The sequence below is a fragment of the Prionailurus viverrinus genome, chromosome F2 (assembly GCF_022837055.1).
Source record: "Prionailurus viverrinus isolate Anna chromosome F2, UM_Priviv_1.0, whole genome shotgun sequence".
Taxonomy (NCBI): domain Eukaryota; kingdom Metazoa; phylum Chordata; class Mammalia; order Carnivora; family Felidae; genus Prionailurus; species Prionailurus viverrinus.
Window position 1 is genome coordinate 16,323,513 of NC_062578.1, and position 23,712 is coordinate 16,347,224.

General features: G+C 39.4%; 2 protein-coding genes and 1 long non-coding RNA gene across 9 annotated transcripts in view; 1 reads left to right on the forward strand and 2 right to left on the reverse strand.

Annotated features, from left to right (window-relative positions):
• MTFR1 (mitochondrial fission regulator 1) overlaps nt 1-8,045 on the forward strand; it is a 63,938-nt gene extending 55,893 nt beyond the window's left edge. For all 4 annotated transcript variants that reach the window (XM_047842856.1, XM_047842858.1, XM_047842857.1 and 1 more), the window contains 4 exons: nt 2,514-2,746; nt 4,430-4,688; nt 5,459-5,627; nt 6,593-8,045. In XM_047842856.1, coding sequence (XP_047698812.1) covers nt 2,514-2,746; nt 4,430-4,688; nt 5,459-5,627; nt 6,593-6,658 — 727 coding nt within the window. In that variant the 3' untranslated portion in view covers nt 6,659-8,045. The remainder of the gene's footprint in view (nt 1-2,513; nt 2,747-4,429; nt 4,689-5,458; nt 5,628-6,592) is intronic.
• LOC125156681 (uncharacterized) lies at nt 1,133-16,366 on the reverse strand. Of its 2 annotated transcripts, none has more exons than XR_007148729.1 (4): nt 14,483-16,366; nt 9,342-9,478; nt 8,477-8,725; nt 1,133-1,632 (listed from the first exon to the last, which is right to left on the reverse strand). It is a non-coding gene; the product is annotated as an uncharacterized LOC125156681 (long non-coding RNA). The 2 variants fall into 2 exon arrangements; XR_007148730.1 differs by lacking the exon at nt 1,133-1,632 and having other exon boundaries at nt 8,160-8,725; nt 14,483-14,599; nt 14,725-16,366.
• A 749-nt stretch (nt 16,367-17,115) lies between these two features.
• Nucleotides 17,116-23,712, reverse strand: part of PDE7A (phosphodiesterase 7A) — a 271,768-nt gene continuing 265,171 nt past the window's right edge. For all 3 annotated transcript variants that reach the window (XM_047842854.1, XM_047842853.1, XM_047842855.1), the window contains 3 exons: nt 23,255-23,351; nt 22,493-22,573; nt 17,116-18,926 (listed from right to left, as the gene is read on the reverse strand). In XM_047842854.1, coding sequence (XP_047698810.1) covers nt 18,718-18,926; nt 22,493-22,573; nt 23,255-23,351 — 387 coding nt within the window. In that variant the 3' untranslated portion in view covers nt 17,116-18,717. The remainder of the gene's footprint in view (nt 18,927-22,492; nt 22,574-23,254; nt 23,352-23,712) is intronic.

The following is a 23,712-nucleotide window of genomic DNA, read 5'->3' on the forward strand; positions in this document are numbered from 1 at the left end:
CTTTTTAAAAAATTTCATCACCTATTTCTTCCCAGTGTGGCAGTAAGAAAGGGAGTGGTAATTGAAGCTTTGTAAGCCACACATTTTCTCTAGCTCATAGATACTCCAAATTAAATAAAATTAATAAAGTTAATATTATTAAAGTTTCTTGCTATCTAAGCTAAGGTGAGGTAACAACTGGGACCTTTATTCTCCAAATATTTTTCTTTAGTAATATTACAGGTAGGGGAGCCTGGGTGGTTCAGTTGGATAAGCGTCCGACTCTTGATTTCGGCTCTGGTCATGTCGTCACGGTTCATGGCTTTGAGCCTGCATCCGGCTCCGCACTGACAGTGTGGAGCCTGCTTGGGATTCTGTCTCCCTCTCTCTCTTTCCTTCTCTCTCTCTCTCTCTCTCTCTCTCTCTCTCTCAAAATAAACATTTAAAAAACAAAAAACAGTGTCAGTTCTAGACAATTTAAAAAAAAATAATATTACAGGTAAATAATTTATAAGCATTCTCTATATATAGTAAATTTAATTAACAGAGTATGAGCAAAGTTACATAGGAAGAAAAACATCAGAATTCAGTGAATACCAAAAGGTAAAGGTCCAAGAATTCCTTCATTTATGTTTTTTTTGAGTTTGTTTATTTTGAGATAGAGTGAGTGAATATAAGTGGGGGAGGGGCAGAGAGAGAGAGAATCCCATTTAAGCAGGCTCCATGCTGTCAGCACAGAGCCTTGATTTCGGCTCAGGTCACAAATGGTGGTGAGATCATGACCTGAGCTGAAATCCAGTCAGACACTTAACTGACTGAGCCACCCAGGCACCCCAAGAATTCCTTCATTTAGAACATAAGGTAGAATGAAGAATTGTAACAGCTCTCCAGCAAAAATAAAATACCAATGTCCAGGGGCGCCTGGGTGGCGCAGTCGGTTAAGCGTCCGACTTCAGCCAGGTCACGATCTCGCGGTCCGTGAGTTCGAGCCCCGCGTCAGGCTCTGGGCTGATGGCTCAGAGCCTGGAGCCTGTTTCCGATTCTGTGTCTCCCTCTCTCTCTGCCCCTCCCCCGTTCATGCTCTGTCTCTCTCTGTCCCAAAAATAAATAAACGTTGAAAAAAAAAATTAAAAATACCAATGTCCAGTTAAAATAGAAGATAAAATGGAGTTTAATGATGGTTCTATAACAGGATTAGGTTCGACTACATTTAACAGAGATGCCCCCCAAAATGGTGACTTCTAGAGGATGGAGGTTTATTTCTCTCAAATCAAACCCATCCATAGTAGATAGTCTGAAGCTGACAGTGGCTCCACAGTGTCCACAGGGACCCAGCCAGGCTCCCTGCCGTCATTAGAATCGACTTCTGCATTCAGGTTAGCTTTTGGTTGTCTGTGACTCTTAAGTCCAGCCATCACCTTGTACTCAAGGCTCAGGAGGAGCGAGTGGGTGGAGCTACAGATGAAAGGACTTTCTCCTGGAGTCCTCTCCTTGTAAACAGCTTTCCTAGGTGGCTTATCAACATCTGCCGACATCTTGTTCACCAGAACTCAGACATGACCGCGTGAAACTGTGAGGGAAACTGGGATACGCTCATTAACTTGATTGTAGTAATTACTTCCAAGTGTGTACGTAAGTCATCATGCTGCATACCTTAAATAAATACAGTTGTCAATTTTAGCTCAATGAAGTTGGAAGGAAAAAGGGCTTAGAGCCCCGGAAAATCTAATTGTAGGAAATAGCTAAGTATATAAATTGACAATTGAAAAGACATCTGAATTTTATTCTTAGCCTCAAAAGACTTAACATTTGGAACTATGGAGAAATGCGTATTAAAAACCTTTACACCCAAGTGAAAATGAGGATGTGTGTATAGTTACTGCATGGGTTCAGTTGATTCTACTCCCTCCTTTTCGGTTTCTGCTGCTGTATTTGGCCCATATTGTTACACGGTGTCTTGCGATTTGTATTGTCATACACGGAAAACAATAACAGTGAAATGCAGAAGCCAAAACCCTGGTGAAAGGCTAATGTATTACTGGTTTGATTTTGTTGTCAAATATAACCAGTAATTAGTTTGCCATTTTTAAAAATAAAGTTTACTTACTTTTGAGAAATAATGAGAGTGCACATGAGCGAGCGGGGGAGGGGCAGAGAAGAAGAGAGAAAATCCCAAGCAGGCGCCATGCTCAGTGAGCTTAATCACCTGAACCACCACTTTTTAAAGAGCATTAAAAGTTTTTTTTTTACCTTAGTTCAAAACAAAACATGAAGTAGAAAAAACGGAATCTGTGATGCCTCCTGATAGTGTGGGCTTATGCATATTATATAGAGGTTAAGAATGATGGCAGTAAGAAACCTGGCTTGGTATGTATCTACATCAGGTTGACAAGTACTTTGCTGTTTTGAAACTTACAGGAGGGGATTTATGTAAAGTCAGTCTGAAAAGTATTTCTCAGATACTGTGTGCAGTGATGATTTTTTTGTATTTCCTTGCAAAACCTGTGACAGCCGACCTTCTGTCTTTCTTGCAGGACAGAGGTCAGATCAAGGCAGCCCCTTCAGGATGGCCTGCCTTTCTTTGAGAAGCCGCCAAGCAGGGGGCTTTCCTTACCAAACCTGTCTCCAGAAGAGCCTCAACTGAAGACAGCACTGGCAAATGAGGAAGCACTACAGAAGATCTGTGCCCTTGAAAATGAACTTGCTGCTCTCAGAGCTCAGATTGCCAAAATTGTGACCCTGCAAGAACAGCAAAATCTCATTGCAGGTCTGTAAATCCTACCTTTGTTTTAACCATTGAGCTGGAAATTAGGAGAATGCCACTAATTTTAAAATCTATTAGCAAAGAACAGCCGTGGGGTTGTTACAAAACCAAAGGTCAGTCCTCTCCGTAGTCCAGTACAGGACCCAGTCAGGTTTAAGTGTTTTTTGTTGAACAATTTTGATGCTATCAGAAAGGGTGAGTTTGGAAAATACTGAATTTCATACAGTTGAACTAGTGCTCATGTGAATGCACTGGGAAACTTTGTGATAATGGCACCAATTTTATCAGCCATGAAGTAATCTCAAAATGGTGCTGACAGGGTTGAGTGCTGCTTTCTTACCTGCATGTCCTGAGGCAAGTTCTTGGCCTAACTCCCTTCCTGCTCTAAAATGGGGTAATAGTATTTATATCTTAGAGTAATTATGGGAGTAAAAGTGGAGATTCTATAAAATGCCTTTAGCACAAAGTAGCTTCTTAATAGTCACTTCTCTTCTCTTGCCCAGAGTAGAAACTCAATACAGGTCCTGTGACTCTTGGTCTAATACTGTTTGCTTTTATTCGTGTGCCTTGTTACTTTGGAGAAGAAACCATAGCCTTGAAATCCTAGCCCATTAACCTGTTGGCAAGTAGTAGTTGTTTTTCCTAGCGTTCTTCCTGAGTCCTGGCTAGACTCCATATTAGCCAACTCTGAAGGTTAAAAGATAAGGACAGTTTTTCTGCCTCTGAGCCACTTGTGCTCCCGGAGTTTAATGTAATCCGGCACGGAAACCTCATCCAACCTGGGTACAGCCAAGATAGGCCAAGATGGACAGAGGACGAATGCACTTGGCACTGAGTGCTTGAGAAGTAATTTGTTAATTAAATGAAATTTGCACGTAACTTTAAAAACCAGAAGTCCTGCCTTTTCTTTTAACTTTTATTTTTTCCTTTCAGCTTTTAAATTGCATTTCTCTTTTGCTTTACCTCCCTCTTCTGGCAGACTTGGAAAACTGCTGTAAATAGTGAGATAATTTGGAGATTTATGTTAGATGCTCTATTTATAGTCAAAATTCCTTTTGCATTGAGCCCCCATAATCAGTATAGGTCAGCCAATGAACAACTGTTGTAGTATGCAGAAAGATGAATTCTTAGGGCCTTATTTTGTAACCACTTTAACTCTTAGTTACTTAATGTTTTGGAAATTAAGTACAATGCCGCCTTTTCTCTTTAAGAAATTTGCTGAATAATACATGTAAAACTTTTAATGCTTAATAAGTCCTTTATGTAAATATTCTTAAGGTGAACCACAAATCTATTGGGTTTTTCAAATAGTTACTATAGTCCTGAACTGTCAGACCGTCTGTATTGAAGGTGTGTAGGTAGGACACACTGTTTCATATTTCGTTTAAAAGTTAAAAGTAGTTACAAACTGTGCAACGGTCAGACTGCAACATTTGATATCACAAAAACACCCCCTGTTAAGTTAAATGGAACTTTTCCATTTGGAGAGTTTGGGATTAGATGTGGGTATTTAAGATTCTAACCAAGTAACTGAAACTTCCTTTACTTACATAATGGAGTTTTTTTTTTTTTTTTAAGCATATTGATTTCAGGTATACAAAAGTCCTTAACATAATTTTGCTGTTAAAGGTTATTTTATTTGCCTGTTACCATCAAGATTCAATTGATTTTTCCTTATTTCTGTAGGTGATTTAGATTCGACCACATCGGTTACTGCGGCCCCACCCTCTGTCCCACCACCTCCCCCGCCCCCACCTCCTCCGCCCCTCCCCACACCAGGGCTCCACCAAAGTGTATCTGCTATTGACCTGATAAAAGAACGAAGAGAGAAAAAAGCCTGTGCTGGAAAGACTCAGGTTAAGAGCGGGCCAAAGAAACCTGATATGCCAAATATGCTAGAGATCCTTAAAGATATGAACAGTGTAAAACTTCGGTCAGTAAAAAGGTGAGGATACATTTACCTTATTTCATACTTCCCTTACTTTTTTATGTCTTGTAAAATGAAGTACTAGACTTTTTGGGAATTTTGTTTTATTTTTATTATTATTTTTTTAATGTTTATTTTTGAGAGAGCGAGAGCGCCAGCAGGGGAGGGACAGAGAAAGAGGGAGACACAGCAGGCTCCAGGATCTGAGCTGTCAGCACAGAGCCCAACACAGGGCTCAAACTCACAACAGGGAGGTCATGGCCTGAGCCGAAGTCGGATGCTTAACCGACTGAGCCACCCAGGCGCCCGAGAACTTTGTTTTATAACCTGATTACCATGAATGGTTCCAGTTTTGGTTTAAAAAAGATGAGCCCCAGTGTCTCCTATGTAACTAAGAAGTTAACAAACATTTTCAGGTTTTTCTCCTATTGCATTTAAAGCCCTTTTATGGGAAGTCTTCATTGTTCAGTCATTCATTCAATAAGCTGTGTTGTAGACCTACTGAGGTTAATCACTAGGCTTTGGAAGAAGAATGAAACTGTAGTTGCCCTGACGGAGAGCATGATCAATGCTCCGGTGCTGAATTGAGTGGCTATTCATTGGGCATCTTTGTGTTCTTTTATTGAGCCTTACATTTAGGGTTTCTGTTTCGTGTCTCTCAGTGTTTGTCAGGAACTTTCCTCGGTATCAGTGATGCTAGAGAAGTGCATGTAAAGGCACGCGAAGTACTTCTCTGAGGGATGTCAGCATATTGAAAAGTCCTCTTGGCTTCTATTCATCTCTCTAAGGTCAGAACAGGATCTAAAGCCCAAACCTGTGGATGCTACCGACCCTGGTGCCCTCATAGCAGAGGCTCTGAAAAAGAAATTTGCCTTTCGATATCGAAGCGATAGTCAAGGTGAAGTTGAAAAAGGAATTCCAAAGTCTGAATCAGAGGCCACCTCAGAAACAGTGTTGGTGAGTATTAGGTCACACTTCTGTCTTAGCACAACATGGTAGTTGATTCCGTTGCTGAGAACCTGCATTTGGTGAGACATTGAGCTGTGGCTCTGTGAGAAGAATGTGCTACATGATTTAGCCCCTCCCCACAAGTAGATTATAGAAGAACGTAAAAAAAAGGAAGCAAAAGCCAAACCCTGGTCTCGCTACTTAGCATCTCCAGTGTTAAATTCTTCATGCTGTGTTTTATTTATACGTAACCACAATGAAGCGAAATTCACTACAGTAAAATTTATATCTTAAGACAGTATGTATGTGGTGATTGAGAAATTCAAAGTAAAGAAAGATAATTTTCCCTTAGGGTGTCCTGTGAAAGTTCTCTGAAGAGGATGAGATTTGACCTGGGTCTTAACAAGATGTTTCAGGTCATAGGTGGAGATTGAGCAGATCAGGGAAACTTCCAAATATTAATTTATATATTATTATAAATTATACAGTTAAGTTATACAATTTATACAATTGTATAAATTATCTAGTATACATTAGTATAATGTATAAAAAAAATTTACTGTATTTTACCAAATACAGTAAAATGTATTTACTGTCGTGTGGAATATGTGCTTACCTACTCCAGGGAGGCAGGTATCTGAGAAATTCTAGCATCTTTCAGAGTTTTTAGACATTGGAAAAAGCAAACTTTGTACCTCATTCTTTTACTCAGAGAAGTAAAAATGGCCTAAAGCTTATGGTCTTAAGATGATTATAGTTTTCCGTGAAGTAATTTGGTTACCTTTTTGCTTTTCATTCTGTTGATGTGTCATGTTTATAAGACAGTTTGTCAATTCATGAAGGTTTTAACATCATCTAGCTGCTTGGTTTTTCATGAAGAACACGCCCAGGCCTTTGCTCCATGATTAGGAGGGGGACGTATCATTACTGTTACCTGAAGCACTATCTTTATTTACGCTTTGTTTCCTTTTTAGTTTGGGCCGCACATGTTGAAGTCTACAGGAAAAATGAAGGCTTTGATTGAAAAGGTTTCAACTTAATAGCTGAAGAAAAACTATCCTTGTTCCAGCTGTTGGTTTGTTAGGGCTATTTGGCTAGTAGAAATCAACACTAGTTAGTAAATACCTGAATTTAGTATTCAGTAGTCTCCTTTAGGTCTAATAAAAAAGCACTCTAAGTCTGTTTGTTTTTATGAGAAGGTTCTGAAGTTTTCCATAACAGGTTTTTAATGTGTAGCGAGGATGTTAAGGTTTCTAGTCTTAAGAACAATTATATAGATTTCAGAGGAAAGGACATTGTAGATGTAGAGTTTTTAATTTTTGACACTAATTTATCTGTGCAAATGTTTTATATGCATATACTTGGGTATAAAATAGTACGTAAAATGTAATAATGACGTCAGTGAAGCTGTCAGTGATTTATTACTCAGTGATGGAACAGCTGGTATAACACACAGCTGCTCGAGTGAAATATTTGGGATTGGAACCTTTTTGCCTTGAACAGGACTTTAGGACTTTTACCCTAGATCCCCTCTCACATTTCCTTAGAGAAGGGGATCAGGTAGGAACCAGATAATGTTTACTGCTGAAAATTCCATAATGCTTTCATTTAAAGGAAAGTCAAAGACCACAAAAGCTGCTTTCACTCCAGTGCTGAGAAAGAAAATGTAGTTTTTAGATAGAAATCAAATTATTGAATCAAATCGATAACAAGTGAAAACCAGAATGTACCATCTTTCTATTCCAGTTTAATAAAGGCATCATAAAGATGGCTTGTTACTAAGTTAATATGTAATGTAAATGGCAGCATAATGGAGTTGAAATTTTTTTAAATATTGGTCGAATGTAGTAGCTTTATAATGAAACAATAGGTGAAATAATTTCCTGTAAGTTATCATTGGTCTGCTATTCTGCTGAATTACACCACGCAGCAACCCTTAGGTGCTCATAGGAGAAAAGCCGTTCTTGTGGAGGGCTTCCGAGGAATGCTGTACATGCTCATTTGGGAATGCTCAATAAAACTTTATGGTTTTCTGTATTTCTGCTAAACTCAGCTGTAGTTAACGCAGAATCTTCTACCATGGGTAAATACTTGGATTTATTTAAATCTAGTAAAAAGTGGAGATGGGAAGAGTAGACCTTTAAGTTATTGAAAATATGTGCAATGTTCTCAATATTAGGAAATGTTATTCAGCTTAAATTTGAACTGTGGCTTATTTTACATGTTTGTTGATTTACATTACATTGTTTCTAATTGTTTCATATGATTTAAAAACTCTGCCTTTAAAAGAAATTCAGAAAATTTGCCTAAATTATATATTTTGACCTCCTAAGCAATTTATATTTGTATCAGTATTGAATTTTGGCCAGTGCTCCAACTGAAGGAAGTTACTGTATTGAAATAAAGCAAATTTGTATTTTCCTTGGACCATAAGCTCTTGTATATTATTTTAGTGGATAAAATTCTCTAATATTGTACATGTAGCTTCTTTAGAATACTTTGTTTTCTGCATTCTTAGAGTGGAACTCTGTTGCCACTTACTCACCACTGGTCTCATTCAGTTTCTCCCACTCAACACAATACCTGAAGTGAAAGATGATAAAAATAAATTTTATAGCTGAGGCGAAGAAGGTGAAGGAACCGGTATGTTTTGTCTCCTATGATTTGAGTGGTCCAGGCACTCGCTACACACACATAGTGAATAGGAGTCAGCACTGGACTTGGGAGTTACACAAATCATACCTCTGTTTTTAAAACGGGAATGATGCTCCGCTCCAAAAATTGCTGAGGATTAAATGAAATAATGATTTCTGAATACATCCTGTGAGTGGTAGAGAGCCAAGTACGTTAGTACTCACATTTTACGTGAGGTCACTGTAGTTTCCAGCAGACTGCTGCTGGATGTCCTCCTGTATACCTACTTGCACAGGCTTGGGGTAGAGCAGGAAAACTGTAGTTCCTGTTGTGTCTCCAGTCACAAGCCCTTCCGTACAAGAAGCCTGTCGTCTTGATGTATTAAATTCCCGAGTCTGTGTCTCATTGGTGAAGACGACAACCCGAGGAAACCACTTCTCCAAAATTAAAAGTTTCTTCTTGGGGGATAAAATCTGGCAAATACAAGTTTAAATTTTTGGGAGGTAGTCCAGGATGGCGGTGTAGGGAGCTCGCGGAACTAGAATCTACATATAAAGCGATTCCTCTTGAAGAACCGAGGGCTGATTGAACAGCTTCTGTACACGGAGGACAGCAGGACCACAGAGAGACAGGTGGGAGAGAGACCCGACACAGTAATGACAGGAACCCCACCCCCAGTACAACAGACTACACAGGGAAAGATTTCATGGAGGGGACTGTGTACAGACTCGCATGCCCTGGGGCACAGCAAAAAAAAAAAAACCAGTGGTTTAAAGGGCAACTAGCCTATGAGTGAAGGAGACCCGTTTACTCCATTTACCATTTAACCCCAAAGTGTCAGACAAATGGTGAGGCAACTGCTGGGACTCAGGTTGGAAGCACTGGTGATTGCCACTGTTTATGTTCCCCCTCCATCTTGACAGTGCAGACTGGAGCAGGGTCCAGGCACTCTAGCCAGCCTGCTAGGACCACCTCAGTGAGCCTCAGGCCCCCATGAGCTTGAGCCATTCCCCCCACCCCCTGCCCCAAAGGTGACCCTGGCGTAGTGTGCACAGGATACCCCTGGCCTATGCTCCCTTTCTGGCTTACCATCCAAAGTTGTCAAGCATGTGCGGTCTATGCAGGCATTCCTACACGGGGCCACTCATTCCTTCAAGGCTGGGAGAGGAAGCTGTTCTGCCCAATTTATAGAAATAGGCAAAACAAAATGGAGATAAGCAATCTACCTGTAAAAGAGTTCAAAATAATAAATATGCTCATCAGACTTGAGAGAAGAGTGGAGAACTTCAGCAAAGAGAAAATATTAAGAACTGGTCAGCTGAAGAATGTAACAAATGAAAAATCCACTAGGAGGAACTAACAACAGATTAGAGGATGCAAAAGAATGGATAGAGATCTGGAAGGGTACAACAAAGAATCCAAGCCAAACAGGGCAAAAAAGGAATTTAAAAAGTGGGGATAGGTTAAGAAACTACTGGGACAACAAACGTACTAACATGCACATGATAGGGGTCCCAGAAGAACATAGAAGGGAAGAAAACTTGTTTGAAGAAGTAATACCTGAAAACTTTCCTAATCTGGGTAAGGAAGCAGACACCCAGGAAAAAGTGTGCAATGAGAGCCACACCACAACGTATTATAATTAAAATAGAAAAAGGTAAAGATAGAAAAATCTTGCAGGCAGCAAAACAGAGCCATATACAAGGGAAACCCCCGTAAGACTATCAGTTGATTTTACAGCAGAAATTTGGCTGGCAAGAAAGGAGTGGCAAGGTAATACTTAAAATGCTGAAAGGGGAGGGGCGCCTGGGTGGCTCATTCGCTTAAGCAGCCAACTTCAGCTCAGGTCATGACCTCACAGTTCATGGGTTCAAGCCCCTTGTCAGACTCTCTGCTGACAGTTCAGAGCCTGGAGCTTGCTTCGGATTCTGTGTGTCTGTCTCTCTCTGCCCTTCCCCTGCTCATGCTCTCTCAAAAATGAACAAACACTAAAAAAATTTAAAATAAAATCCTGAGAGGGGAAAACTCATAACCAGAATACTTTACCCTGCAAGGGTAACATTCAGAATTAAAGGAAAGATAAGAGTTTCCCAGACAAATAAAAGCAAAAGACGTCCATCACCACTAAACCAGCCTTACAAGAAATGTTAAAGGGTCTTTGTTAAGCAGAAAAGTCCATAACTGGAAATAAAAAATACGTGAAAGGAAAAAAATGTCACTGGTAAAGGCAATTAAGCACTTAAAAAATTAGTATGAAGACTGAAGACAAAACTAGTGAGATTAATTAGAACTACAATAAATAGTATTGTAAGGGATACACAAAAATGTCAGTTGAGGTCAAAAACATAAGATGTGGGGGGTAGGGAATAAAAATTAGTGCTTTTGGGGTGCCTGGGTGGCTCGGTTAAGTGTCTGACTTTGGCTCAGGTCACGATCTCAAAGTTGGTAAGTTTGAGCCCCGCATCTCAAAGTTGGTAAGTTTGAGCCCCGCATCGTGCTCTGTGCTAACAGCTCATAGCCTGGAGCCTGCTTCAGATTCTGTCTCCCCCTCTGCCCCTCCCCCACCCCCACCCACACTCTGTCTCTCTCTCAAAAATAAAAACATTAAAAAAAAATTAGTGCTTTTAGGATTTGTTTCAACTTAAGCAGTTACCAGCTTAAAATAGACTAGTATGTATATAGGTCAATATATATGAACCTCCTGGTAACCAGAAACCAAAAACCTACAATAGATACACAAAAAATAAAGGAACTCAAACATAACAGAAAACCATCAAACCAAAAGGGAAGAGACCAAGAGAAGAAAGGAACAGAGAACTACTACAAAAACAGAAATCAACGAACAAAATGGCAATAGGTACTCATCAATAATCACTTTAAATGCAAATGAACTTAAAACCTAAAACAGGTGAGTTAGAATGTTAATTTCTTTGGCTACCAGAAGTTGCATCCCAGAATCGCTAAATTCTGTTAGGAAGTAGTTTTAAAGATGAGAAACATAGAGATGCTCAATCCACCAAGCACATGCATGGTATTTTCCAAAACAATGTCAGCCCCCACTGACTGCATTAGATTTTCACTAATGAAGTTCACTTGTGATCAGTTTGTAAAGAATGTAGCAAATATTTTATGTTAATAAATGTTGCATTTGATTGGAAAAAATGTAAATGAACCAAATACTTTAATCAAAAGACACAGGCGGTGGCTGAATGAATTTTGGAAAGATCTATCTCTATGCTGCCTACAAGAGACTTACTTCAGATCTAAAGACCCATATCTTCTGGAAGTGAAGGGATGAAAAAAGTTATTCCATAGAAATAGAAACAGAAAGCTGGTGTAACAATATACATATCACACAAAACAGACAAAAATGTAACAAAAGGGCATTACTTAATGATAAAGGGTTGATCCAAGAAGAGGATATAACATTGGTAGATATCTACGCAGTCAACATAGGAGCATGTAAATATATAAAGCAAAGTACTAACAGACAATGACGTAAAGAGAGAAACCAACTGTAATACTTTAATAGTGGGGGACATCAATACCTCACATCAATGGATAGATCATCCAAAAAAATAAGAAAACATTGGCTTTAAATGACACATTAGACCAGATGGACTTCATGATAGATATATACAGAATACTCCATCCCCCAAAATAAAGAATACAGATTCTTTTCAAGTGTACACAGGACATTCTCCAGGACAGATCATATGTTAGGCCACAAAACAACTCTCAATAAATTCAAGAAGACTGAAATCATACCAGGCATCACTTTCCTGATCACAACAGTATAAAACTAGAAATCAACTACAAGAAGAAAACACAAACACATGGAGACTAAAAAACATGTTATTAAGAAGTCAGTGAAGAAATCAAAGAGGAAATAAACACCTTGAGGTCAGTGAAAACCAAAACAACTTTCCAAAAGCCATGTAATACAGCAAAAAGTCCTATGAAGGAAGTTCACAGCAATACAGGCCTACCTCAAGAAACCAGAAAAATCTCAAGTAAACAACCTAACTTCATATCTAAAGTTAGTAGAAGGAAGGAAATAATAAAAATCAGAGGCCAGCATTACCCTGATAAAAGCAGATGAACCACAAGAAAAGAAAATTACAGGCCAATATCCTCAATACACAGAGATGCAAAAATCCTCAACCAAGTATTAGCAAACAGAATTTAGTATATTAAAAGATCATATACCACGATCAAATGGGATTTCTTTCAGGGATGGTTCCACATTTGCAAATCAATCAAGGTGATACACCACATTCACTAAAGGAGCATAGGAGGCCCCTGGGGGTGCCTCAAGTCGGTTGAGCATCTGACTTCACCTCAGGTCATGATCTCGCGGTTCCTGAGTTCAAGCCCCACATAGGGCTTGCTGCTGTCAGTGTGGAGCCTGCTTCGGATGTTCTGTCTCCCTCTCAGCCCCTCCCATGCTTGAACTCTCTCTCAAAAATAAACATTAAAAAAAAAAGATAAAAATTGTATGATTATCTCAACAGATGCAGAAAAATCATTTGACAAAATTCGATAACTCAACAAAGTGGTCGTAGAAGGAACATATCTAAACATTATAAAGGCCACGTATGACAAACCTGAAAGTTTTCCTCTAAGATCGGAACAAGACAGGGATGCCCACTCTAGCAACTTTTATTCAACAGAGTATTGGGAATTCTAGCTATCATGAAAGAAGAAGAAAAGACATCCAAATGGGAAAAGTAGCAGCAAAAGTCACTATTTGCAGTTGACATAGTATACATAAAAAAAATCTTGAAGACTCCACCAAAATTCATTTATCATAACTATAAATGAATTCAGTCAAGAAGCAGTATATAAAATTAACATGCAGAAATCAGTTGCAGTTCTATACACTAAGAAGGAGGTATCAGAAAAAAAAAATAAGAAAATAATACCGTCTGTAATTGCATCACAAAGAAAATACCTAGGAATATTTAAAGAGGTGAAAATCCTATACTATGACAACTAAAAGACACTGATGAAAGAAACTGAAGATGACACATACCAATGCCTATGGATTATAAGAATTAATATTGTTAAAATGTCCATACTACCCAAAACAATCTACAGATCCACAGCAATCTCTATCAAAATACCAACATTTTTCAGAGAACTAGAACAAATAATCCTAAGATTTGTATGGAACCACCAAAGACCCTTCAATGGCCAAAGCAATCCTGAGAAAGAACAAGAAAGCTGGAGGCATCACGCTGATTTCAAACCTTATTACAAAACTCTAGTAATTAAAACAGTATAATACTGGCATGAAAACAGACATAGGTTAATGGGACAGAATAAAGAGCCCCAAAATAAATCCAGGCATATAGGGTCAATTAATCTACAATAAAGGAGCCAAGGATGCACAATATCTCAATAAATGGTGTTGGGAAACTGGACTATTTTATACCACATACAGAAATACATTCAAAATGGATTAAGACTTGAATATAAGACCTAAAACCATAACCTTCTAGAAGAAACCCTAGGCAATGGTCTTAAAATATGTTTTTGGACCAGTTTCCTCAGGCAAGGGCAATAAAAACTAAAATAACAAGTGGGATCATATCAAACTAAAAAGTTTTGCACAGCAAAGGAAACCCATCAACAAAACTAAAAGGCAACCTCCTGAGTGGGAGCCAATATTTGCAAATCATACACATGATAAGGGGTTAATATCCAAAATATATAACGAACTCACATAACTTAGTATCAAGAAAACAACCAACCTGATTTTAAAAAAATGGGCAGAGGACTTGAGTAGGTATTTTTCCAAAGAAGACAGACAGATGGCCAACAGGCACATGAAAAGATGCTTAGCCTCATCCATCATCAGGGAAATGCAAACTGAAACCACAATATCACTTCATACCTATCAGATTGACTATTATCAAAAAGGAAAAATAACAAGTTTGGTGAGGATGTGGAGACTATACTTTAGAATCAAATTTGAAAGCTAGATGGTTTTACCAGTCATGAATATTAACAAAAAACAAAAACAAAAACAAAAACTCAAGAATTACTAGAAATGGTGTCATTTTCATCATTGACCAAACTAAACCATTCTCTGAACCCACACCCCAACATTGTGCACTCATTTCATAAAATGAAGAAACCTGCCATATTACAGAACACTTTTCACACATCATTTTGTCACTCAAACATTTTGAGAACAGAGACGAGGGTTTTGTAAGTTTTAATACCTTTATTATATCCAGTGCAGTACTCTGCACACAACAGGAACTCAGATGGTGCTGACCACATGATTCAGCACAGACAGATTAGTTTCAATATCATTTCTCAATGTTATAGATTGATGGCTAAAGAGAAAACACATTAATACCGAATTAGTTTGCTCAAACATCGATGGCCCAATTGAAGCTAGCCCTGTGCACAAGAGCCTAGAAGTTGGAGGAGACCTGCTGTGCGCCCCCTGTCAGCTCACCTCCGAGGAAAAGACCATGGATCCTTGGGGGCCTTCCAAAGACACAGGTTGTCTGCAGATCCGTAGCGAGCAAGGAATGGCTCAGACTAAGTCTTGCACATAACTGTACAACTGTATGTTTCAGATGTGTGCTGATGCCATGGTGAGTAGTATGCACATTTATTTAAAAACATTAGTGAATGCATAGTAGCTGTCGGTCACTGTTTATTTTCTCAAGCAGGAGACACTGATCAGGAGAGGATTTAAACAAAATATTTATACATTAAAAAAAGTACACATGAAAACACTGTAAACCCTGATGTGAAAGTTAGAGTTTTAAGAAAACTCAAAGTTTTAAGAGCCAAGAAAGCATTTTGGAAAAGAAACTGTTATAGGAATCTTCAAAGAATTACTAGCACCTCTAACCTGTACCTCAGGTACAAATATATTTTCCAGGTTTGCAAAGGACATAAAATATTTGCTTCTTTTATACAAAGAGGATCATTATAAACCATCACATTTACATAATAGAAATATTGACCAGGTACCAGATTGGTTTTTCATTAAGCTAAGGCTTGCCAAAGTTTTCTCTCCAAGGACCTTTACCTCCAGAGCAGAGGAGATGCCCCCCTACTACTGAAGTGTTGGGTAGAGCCCCACAGGGCTGCGACATGCTCGACAATTCTTTGAAGTCTCCTGTTTTAAAAGTTCATGTGAATTTTTCTGTTCCATAACATTTACTTATTTGAAATGTAATCTTCTAAATTTCTGAACTGTTTCCTCAAATTTTTCTAGAAAACCAATGTTCAAGGAATATAGGTTATATTTAAGGAGCAGGGCTATAGATGGTGACTTCCACATATATGTAACAAAACATAATCTGTCAGTGGGTTTATTCTACGTGTAGGCAGGAGACGGGAGCAACATTGAGGTGTCTCCCCCAAGAAAGGAAATAAGATAATCCTTTGACTATCAAACAATAAGAAATGGATCAGAGCAGAAGCAAGCAATCGTACACCGGCAGATGGAACCCAGGCAGGTTCAACTGAGACAAAGGCTGAAGGTACTGACAGATTTACTGGATGTGCCCATCAGAAGCTGATGTGGAGAGGCAACTACTGGCAGAGAATCTCTACAATCATCCGGGGGAAGAGCGTACCCTGGTCCACAAACATGAAAATCAGCAGGTGAGTCCCCATAGGGAGATGGATGCATGAGGCAACTTGCTTCCCTTGCTCAGAATCCACGCTCACCAAGTAACCGGCTGATCATAAATGGACTTCCCCAGAAGATTTGCCTAAAGGGAGAGAATGATTGATAGTTACATTTCTCATTGTAAATTAAAGTACTAACATTTTTAACAACTATCAGTTACTGTGAGCTTGGTTAATGTGAGTTTCCTCTAAGACCGTTGTGCTCTGCATGTGCTGACATACTAGGTCTGTAAAGATCTAATCAGACAACTAGATGCATCAGATCTGCCAGGATGATGCCACCTTAACTGGTCACTGACCTTCCCCAGGTACAGTCCGCTCTGTACCATCAAACTCCTGTACCCGCTCTGTCCAATATGGCAGCTACCAGCCACATGCGGGTATTATTGAGCACTTGAAATGTGGCTAGTCTGAACGGAGATGTGCTGTAAGTGTAAAATATGCACCAGATTTCAAAGACTTGGTACCCGCCCCCCTCTCCCCCCGCCCCCTGGCCAAGAAAGAATGTAAAACATCTCAATAATTGTTCTCTAAGATAATGACTACATATTGAAATGATACAATATTTTGGATATATTGGAATAAAAGTTAATTAATTCCACTGGTTTCTTTTCCCTTTTTTAGATGTGGCTAGTAGAAAATTGAAAATTCACTTACGTGTGGCTCACATTTTATTTCTATTGGACATCATTCTTCTGTGCAAATAATGACAATATGTTTGACTTTAAAACTTGTACTATATCCTTCCTAATGAATTGGACTTGAGAAGACACAGGAGAGGCCCAGTGGTGCCTTTCTTACATTGATATCAACCAAGCAGAATTAAGTGGCCATTTCTTATTACTTTACTTTAAAAAAGCAATTACAGCTAGTACTTTGGTATTGTAAGAGTGCTGATATCTTACGCAATTCCCAACTGTGGGGACAAAAAAGGCTGTGGAGTCTAGAGGCCTGGGCTCAAAGCTGACTTGTACCATGTATTAGTCAGAACTCTGAGCACACACAGTGGGGCCACTCACTCACTCGTGAGGTGCAGATAATGACAGATGACCCCAAGGGCTTGGCCAGCACCTGCATCTGCCTAAATAAATACCTGATGAGTGAATGCTAGAACCAAGAAGCTAAACCTTGGATTTCCTAGTAATTTAGTATTAAGATTTCCAAAAGATTGAGTTATAAGGTAAATATCAAAGATAAATATGTGAAAAGATAGGTTTTTATTCATCAAAAGTTAACAGCAACAGGCACATATTAAAATGAGTATGGCAAAGCCTTTTACAAATGGCTTTACACTCAAGCTTTCTCCCAAGAAAATGGCTGTTGCAACGAACTGTAAACATAATCAATAAACAGTCTTTTACAGTAACAAGGGAAATACAATTGAACTAAAAGAAAGCACCGGTTTCTCTTAAAACTAGATTACAGTTGTGCTTACTATACATAAAACAATTTAAAACAAATTACAAAAGTGGAATGTTTGAAGTTTAAAATTAGTCCTTAGATTTTGTCCTAGAAAACATCTGTTCACATCAAAAGGCCCATCAAAGGGTAACGTTTCATCAAAGGGAGGGACAAGAAAACAATGCACTTGTTTCAAATCAAAACAAGAAGTTTGGTCACTTAGCTTTGTGCATAGTTTAAGGCAACTGGAGCGGTCTGTTACAGCTCGCCTACCTTCCCCTCCCCCAGTGTGGCTGCGCACCGTGTCACATTCTAAGATAATAAATAAAAGCTTACGTTTCAAATCCTTTCCCACATGGATAAATATAACACATGCACAGTCACACATGCACAAACATGCACGCAAACATACGTCCACACATCCACACACAACATACCTCTCACGCACTGCAGCGAAAGGGACTTTAGTACCCTTGCTCTGAAGGACACACTTCCCCATCCCACTTTATTTCAGATTGGCAAATACCCTGAGCTGTTTATGGTGTTTTAAACATTCCACCTGTTTCTTGCATGTGCAGGTCAAGAGTACAGTAGTGAAAACAACATGCAATGTCTTCACTGCAGAATCATAATACAGCTAGGACACTGGTGTTCTTCCCCTCCCGCCCCAAATCAGAAACTAACAGTTAAAAAAAATTGCATTGCCAAACAGCACTGGAGGGAAAGCTTGGCGGTACTCTATGATAAATGCTCAGTTTCCAGTGCGCAAAAGAAAACTATAGCAAAAGGGAGGCTTTGGTGGCATCCAAAGAAGAAAAAGGCAAACCAGGGGGAAAGAGCTGCAGTTTAAGTTTGATCTTTAAAATTCTTAGTGGTTCCTTCACAATCATGCTCCAAGGCAATTTAGAACCAATATTTCAGAGTTGATTTGTAAACATCGAGTCTTGCAGGAGGCAGCAGAGGCTGGGCACTTCACATTTCCTTTTTCTCAGAGAGAACTTAGTGGAAGGTACAGATACACAATGTTGCGTCAGACTGGTTAAATTCCAAGAGATTTCTGCTGAAAGATACAGTTCAAGTTTCACGGTTCGAGGAGTAAATGCTTTGAAAAACTGGTGGCACGTTGCAAAACTTCCTTCGTTACTCCTTTCGGATCCGCTCCTGCTGGGCTTTGCATATTCAAGGTTTCACACGAAAGCCAAGTGCATATTGCTGTATGTTCAGGTCTTATAATTAAAAAGTGGGGTCGCACGATCCAGTAGAGGACACCTTGGGAATAAATAACGCTGGCCTCATTCCCTCGGAAACCTTAGCAGTCAAGAAAGTCCTCTCACCTCAAGACCCCATTTCACATTTCTAAAAACCTGCAGGAGGCAGTCTGTTCCGACGATTCTGGAGGCTATGATAACCGATTTTCCTGAGGTAATAGCTGTGAGTTCAACTCCTCGAACGCAGCATCAGTGTCCTCACTGGTGGACTGTTCTCTCTGCAACCCCTTCCAACTGGCTTTATTCAGCCCCATATGTCCGAGCATTGTCTGGGATAGCCTGGTATTGGAAAACCTGGCCCATTCTGTGAATAAAGGCTCCACGAGATAAGTCATGAAACCTGGAGAAAATAAGAGAAAAAAAGGTCTTAACATATATTCTGAAACTTTATCTTCAGAACATCTATCCAGTGTTTATTCTCTTAAGTCCTATTCTAATATTACCTAAGTTTTCAGTGTGTGTGTGTGTGTGTGTGTGTGTGTGTGTGTGTAAATGTACATAACTTCTCTGAAGAATCTATTTAGTAGCTCAATGGAACTCTAAGTCAAGGTGAATTGACAAACACATCAAATCTTTTCTGACGGTTCCTTTCAGCTACACCACCACATCCTATCTGAGCAAACACTCAGGCGGTCCTCTCAACTCTGCAGAAAGCAGGGCAGACAGTTGCAGTGAGACAGCTAGAGGCTAAGAGGGGTCTCTTCCAAGCCTGTGGGTGATGAGGCCTGAACCGAAGCGGGGCTGGTGACGTGCTGCTGGGTTTCGCCCCCTCAGGGATGGCATCTTCACACCTGGTCATGGTTACACTTGGCCACTTTATTTAAGTCAGAATTTACGGAACCAAAACTCATGACAAAAATTACGAGCCTAAAAAGAACAGAGCGTATTAGCTTCAGCAATTACTAAAATGAACACCAAAAGTGTACCAGGGTCCTACTTTTTAAACAACTCATATAACTGATCTCTCTTAATTTGTAGTTGGAAAGGGAAAATGAGTGATTTCTGGGTTGTCTGTACCTTTAGGTTGTACAGCACTCATGCGGACATTATACCTGATTTAACACTACAGTGTATCTTATACTCCTAGAAAATACCTCGCCAGTCAAATCACATATATTGGAGAAACATTTAGCATTATTTCCTCAACTTTTGATCTGTTAAGGAGGAGGAGCATGTACATTCGAATTCTATCATCGCTATGTAACAGTTTTAAAATTTTCTTCATCTCTAAAAACTTTTTCATTTCAGCAAAAGACCATGTAGACCACAGGCCACACAGGTTTCATTTAGGCAACAAAAAATGCTGGAGTTAAAGCAATTAGCACCCGCTACTTTTAATTAGAAAAGTGTACAAATTGTGGTATCTGAAATAGTAATTAATATTGGAAATAAGGCCTTTCACTCCCTCCATGCATATTAACGGAGAACCTGCTATGTATGCCAGGCACTGTTCTAGGGTGGCCAGGAATATAGCAGTGAACGGACAGACAAGATGTGCCCTCAAGGAGTTACATTCTGGTGAAGAGAAAGACGTAACAAATAGAGGAAAATGTCACCTCTGCGGTCAAAGAACACAGCAGCTTTTTGGTAGCCATCCTCACACCACAGTGTCAGGCTGAACCAGTCACCCAGAGCCCTGTCCCTTCCAGGTGCCACAGTTAAGTGGTGAATCGCTAGAGTTTTATACCCAAATGCAGAACCTTATTATCATGCTTTTACATGAGTTTCATCTTATTTGATTCACCCGTTATTCCAACTGGTTGAGAGCTTTTGGATCTTGCCTCTAACAACCAACAAATTAGTATTACTTGTGGCTCTAAGTTAACCTCATTCTTTTAGGTCTTAAGCACCTGACAAAAATGAATGGGCTGGGGTCATGGACAGAGACAGCCACACAGCACCCTCCTGGAGGGCGGGGCTCTATTCATTAGCTGCTTGTGAATCCACTTGTTGTACGAGCCCATTTGCCTCTCTCTTACCCCCACAGATACCACAGGACACCTTGTCAAATGCCTTACTTCCCCAGTATGTGTTCTTTTCTTGTTTAACAAAACCATTATTTCTATCAAAGAAGGAAACTGTATTAATTACACATGACATCTACTTACTGACCCTATGCTGGCTCTGAATAACCACTGTTTAGCACAGTATTTATTCTGTATAGTTTATAACTGTATAAATTGGGCAAACTATCTGAAAAGGAGGCTACGAGAAGTCCGTGTCTCCTAGGGTTGTTGTGAGGAGTTGGCAGATGTCAGCTCTTACCATCATTTCCCTTATCCTTGTCCCTTAGATAGCCTGACCTAGAAGTGCTGACACTGACAAGATCTGTAGACTGAAGTGAAGAATTTAAGGGATCTAGCTTCCTTTCCCTTTTAGAAATTGTAGTTTTTAAAAACCTACTGTCAAATTAATCTAGAGAGTCACTGACTCCAGCAAAAGAACTTAAAAGTAGCTACAATGACTCTGCTACTCATTCACCTATCTTCAATTTAATTCCCTTTGCCCATATTTCACCTGTTCTTTTGCATTTGAAGGTTTTTCTACTTGAGACTCAGGGTACCCCAGATCTGCTTCTTAAGTGTCTTCTTATCCCCCACAAAGAAAGCTCCCCCCTCTGCAAAATTCCCCAGGCTTCTGGCTGGTTGAGCCCCAGCACCACCCTCCCCTGCCCCCGCCATTCCCGCAGGTCTGTGCCACACTCTTCTGGGCCTGGCTCTTTATCTTCCCTACCTGTTCCTCTGCCATCAAGTCGGTTACTACCCACTGCCTTCCACATGACGATGCCTTGCAATTACTATGTAAGTATCAGATTTCTGAATTTCTGACCCCTACAAGCCTCTTTTCAAAGCACTATGCCACAGATGTGTGCTGTCTTCTGGATTTCTAGAAACTTTATCTTTCTGAAGTTTGTGCACCCATTTCTTTATGTTCAACCTAATCCTCAAAGGCCCTACTCAACACCAGCTACCAAAATCACATTCATCCCGCAATACCTTGCTGACTTACCCATCCCCACGCTGGCCTCCTACTTTACGTTCGAAACCCCAGCACCCACTCCTGTGCTCTTTTACAATAAGCTGCCCCTATTTTAATCAGCACATTTCCCTGTGCTTTCTGTTACAATTATGTCTCACTTAATTAATAGTTCTCTAGTGCCTCCTGCTTCTAGGCGCAGTGCAAAACCTCAGGAATACATCGCTGCAGGAAGGACCTGGGAGCTAGGGGAGACGTGTATCTAGTGCTCTGGAGGCCTGGAAAAGGAGCGACTCTGGAAAAGGACTCTGCCTGGAGAGAGTAAAAGGTGGCATCCGGAGGAGGTGGATCTTCAGGAAAAATGAGTCCATCAGGCAGATGGGAAGGAGTGGCGAGGGGGAAAGAGTAAAGGGGTGCCATGGATTTGGGGAACACTGCAGAGTCCCAGGTTGCTATGGGTATGTGAGGGGAAGTTGCCGGGGAGAGAACCAAAGAGACTATTCGAGGGAAGCTTACAAGAGGCCTGTACAGGATGCTGAAGAATTAATCCACAGGCGGTGACAGAGAAAAGTGAGCCACAGCGGAAAATGGACTTCACATTATAATTGTGCTCGGTGGTCACTTTTTTCATTTTAGAATGCAATCCCAGAATTATGCAAAAGAAGCTTCCACATGAGCAAATCACGTATTCTGTCAGTTTTAAAACAGTTACTGCTACCTGCTTTGCAAATATTATGGTTTTTATGACCTAAGATTAAATGAGAGTAAATTATAAATAGAGCCCCAAAAAGGAAAAATGGGTAAAATTTCTTAAATTAAAAAATAGAAATGAGCACAATTTTAATAATTTATATTTCAGATGTAGATCTCTTCTTGGCAAAGTTAAAATCAGCAGCATTTTTCTAACCAGCTAGAAGTATGTATAGTTACCAATCTGGATGTTGGCAATAGATTCAGTCTGACGATCACAAAGTGGACTCACACCCAAATGATACTTCTTTTCTATATCTCCTAAAATTATAAAAACAAGATAGAATGATTTATGTGGAACATAACTATTGCTTAAGTATACAGTTAAAGTCTTCATCTTACCTGTAAATTCCTTAGAAAATGCATGACATACTTAATCCTCAAGAGAGGATGGCTTCTAAATTAGTTCTTTTTAAAATTTTTAAGTTATTCACACATAGAAAAGGTTGCCAAGCTGATATCCTATTTTAAATGGAGGAGATGAAAAATTTTACTAGGTGTTACCCCAAGACTATAATTCTGTCAGCATTTTAATTTAAAACTTAGATTTCTAAAAGGAAGGCGCATGAAATGAAGATCCTTGGTTCCTGTTTTTAAATTACTAAAAATAACTTGCATGTTCACAGGGCCATGGGACCCTCCAAAAGGGATGATGAGATACAAGGTCAGGGAAATCTTTCTGGACAGCAAAATTTCTAACCTGACTTATGTCTATTTATAAATGCAAATACTCACATTTCATCATTTCAAAAGAGAACTGGTAATTTCCAAAATATGCTCAATTTGTACATTATTGCCTGTATGTACATCTACACTGAGTTGTCACTAAAAATACCAACAAGCATCTATTGCTTGACTCCTGTAAATGTCTGGGTTTTTTTATTCAAATGATGCTAAAAAATGAATTGAACAGACCACTTATCACTCAAAACTGTAACTTGCCTTGATGGAAGAATTCCTCTGTTACTTTTTCACTCCACTGCTTGCTTAATTCCCAGGTCCGACATGGGTTACAAATATCAGCACATTTCAAAGCCATCTAGCAAGCAAAATATTAAAATTCTTTAAAGAAAAAAGTAAAATTTCAATTGTACTAAGCTTAAGTATACTCCAATAGTGGGGAAAAAAGGACACTTTAATGAAGAAAAATGCTGCAACAGAAAATTCATTGTCTTTTATATTAATTTTATGATGCTATTATGTCTATCAATCATGTCTTCAGGAATGCTAAACGACACTTTATACCCAAGAGCCAAGCATAAGGACTGGACTAAACATAAAGCTACAAATAAATCATTGTATTCTCGCTCATTTTTAGATCCAAGAACTAATTTGTGAAAATAAAACACTTGGCTAAAAGATGCTCAACATCACTCATCTCAGGGAAATACAAATCAAAA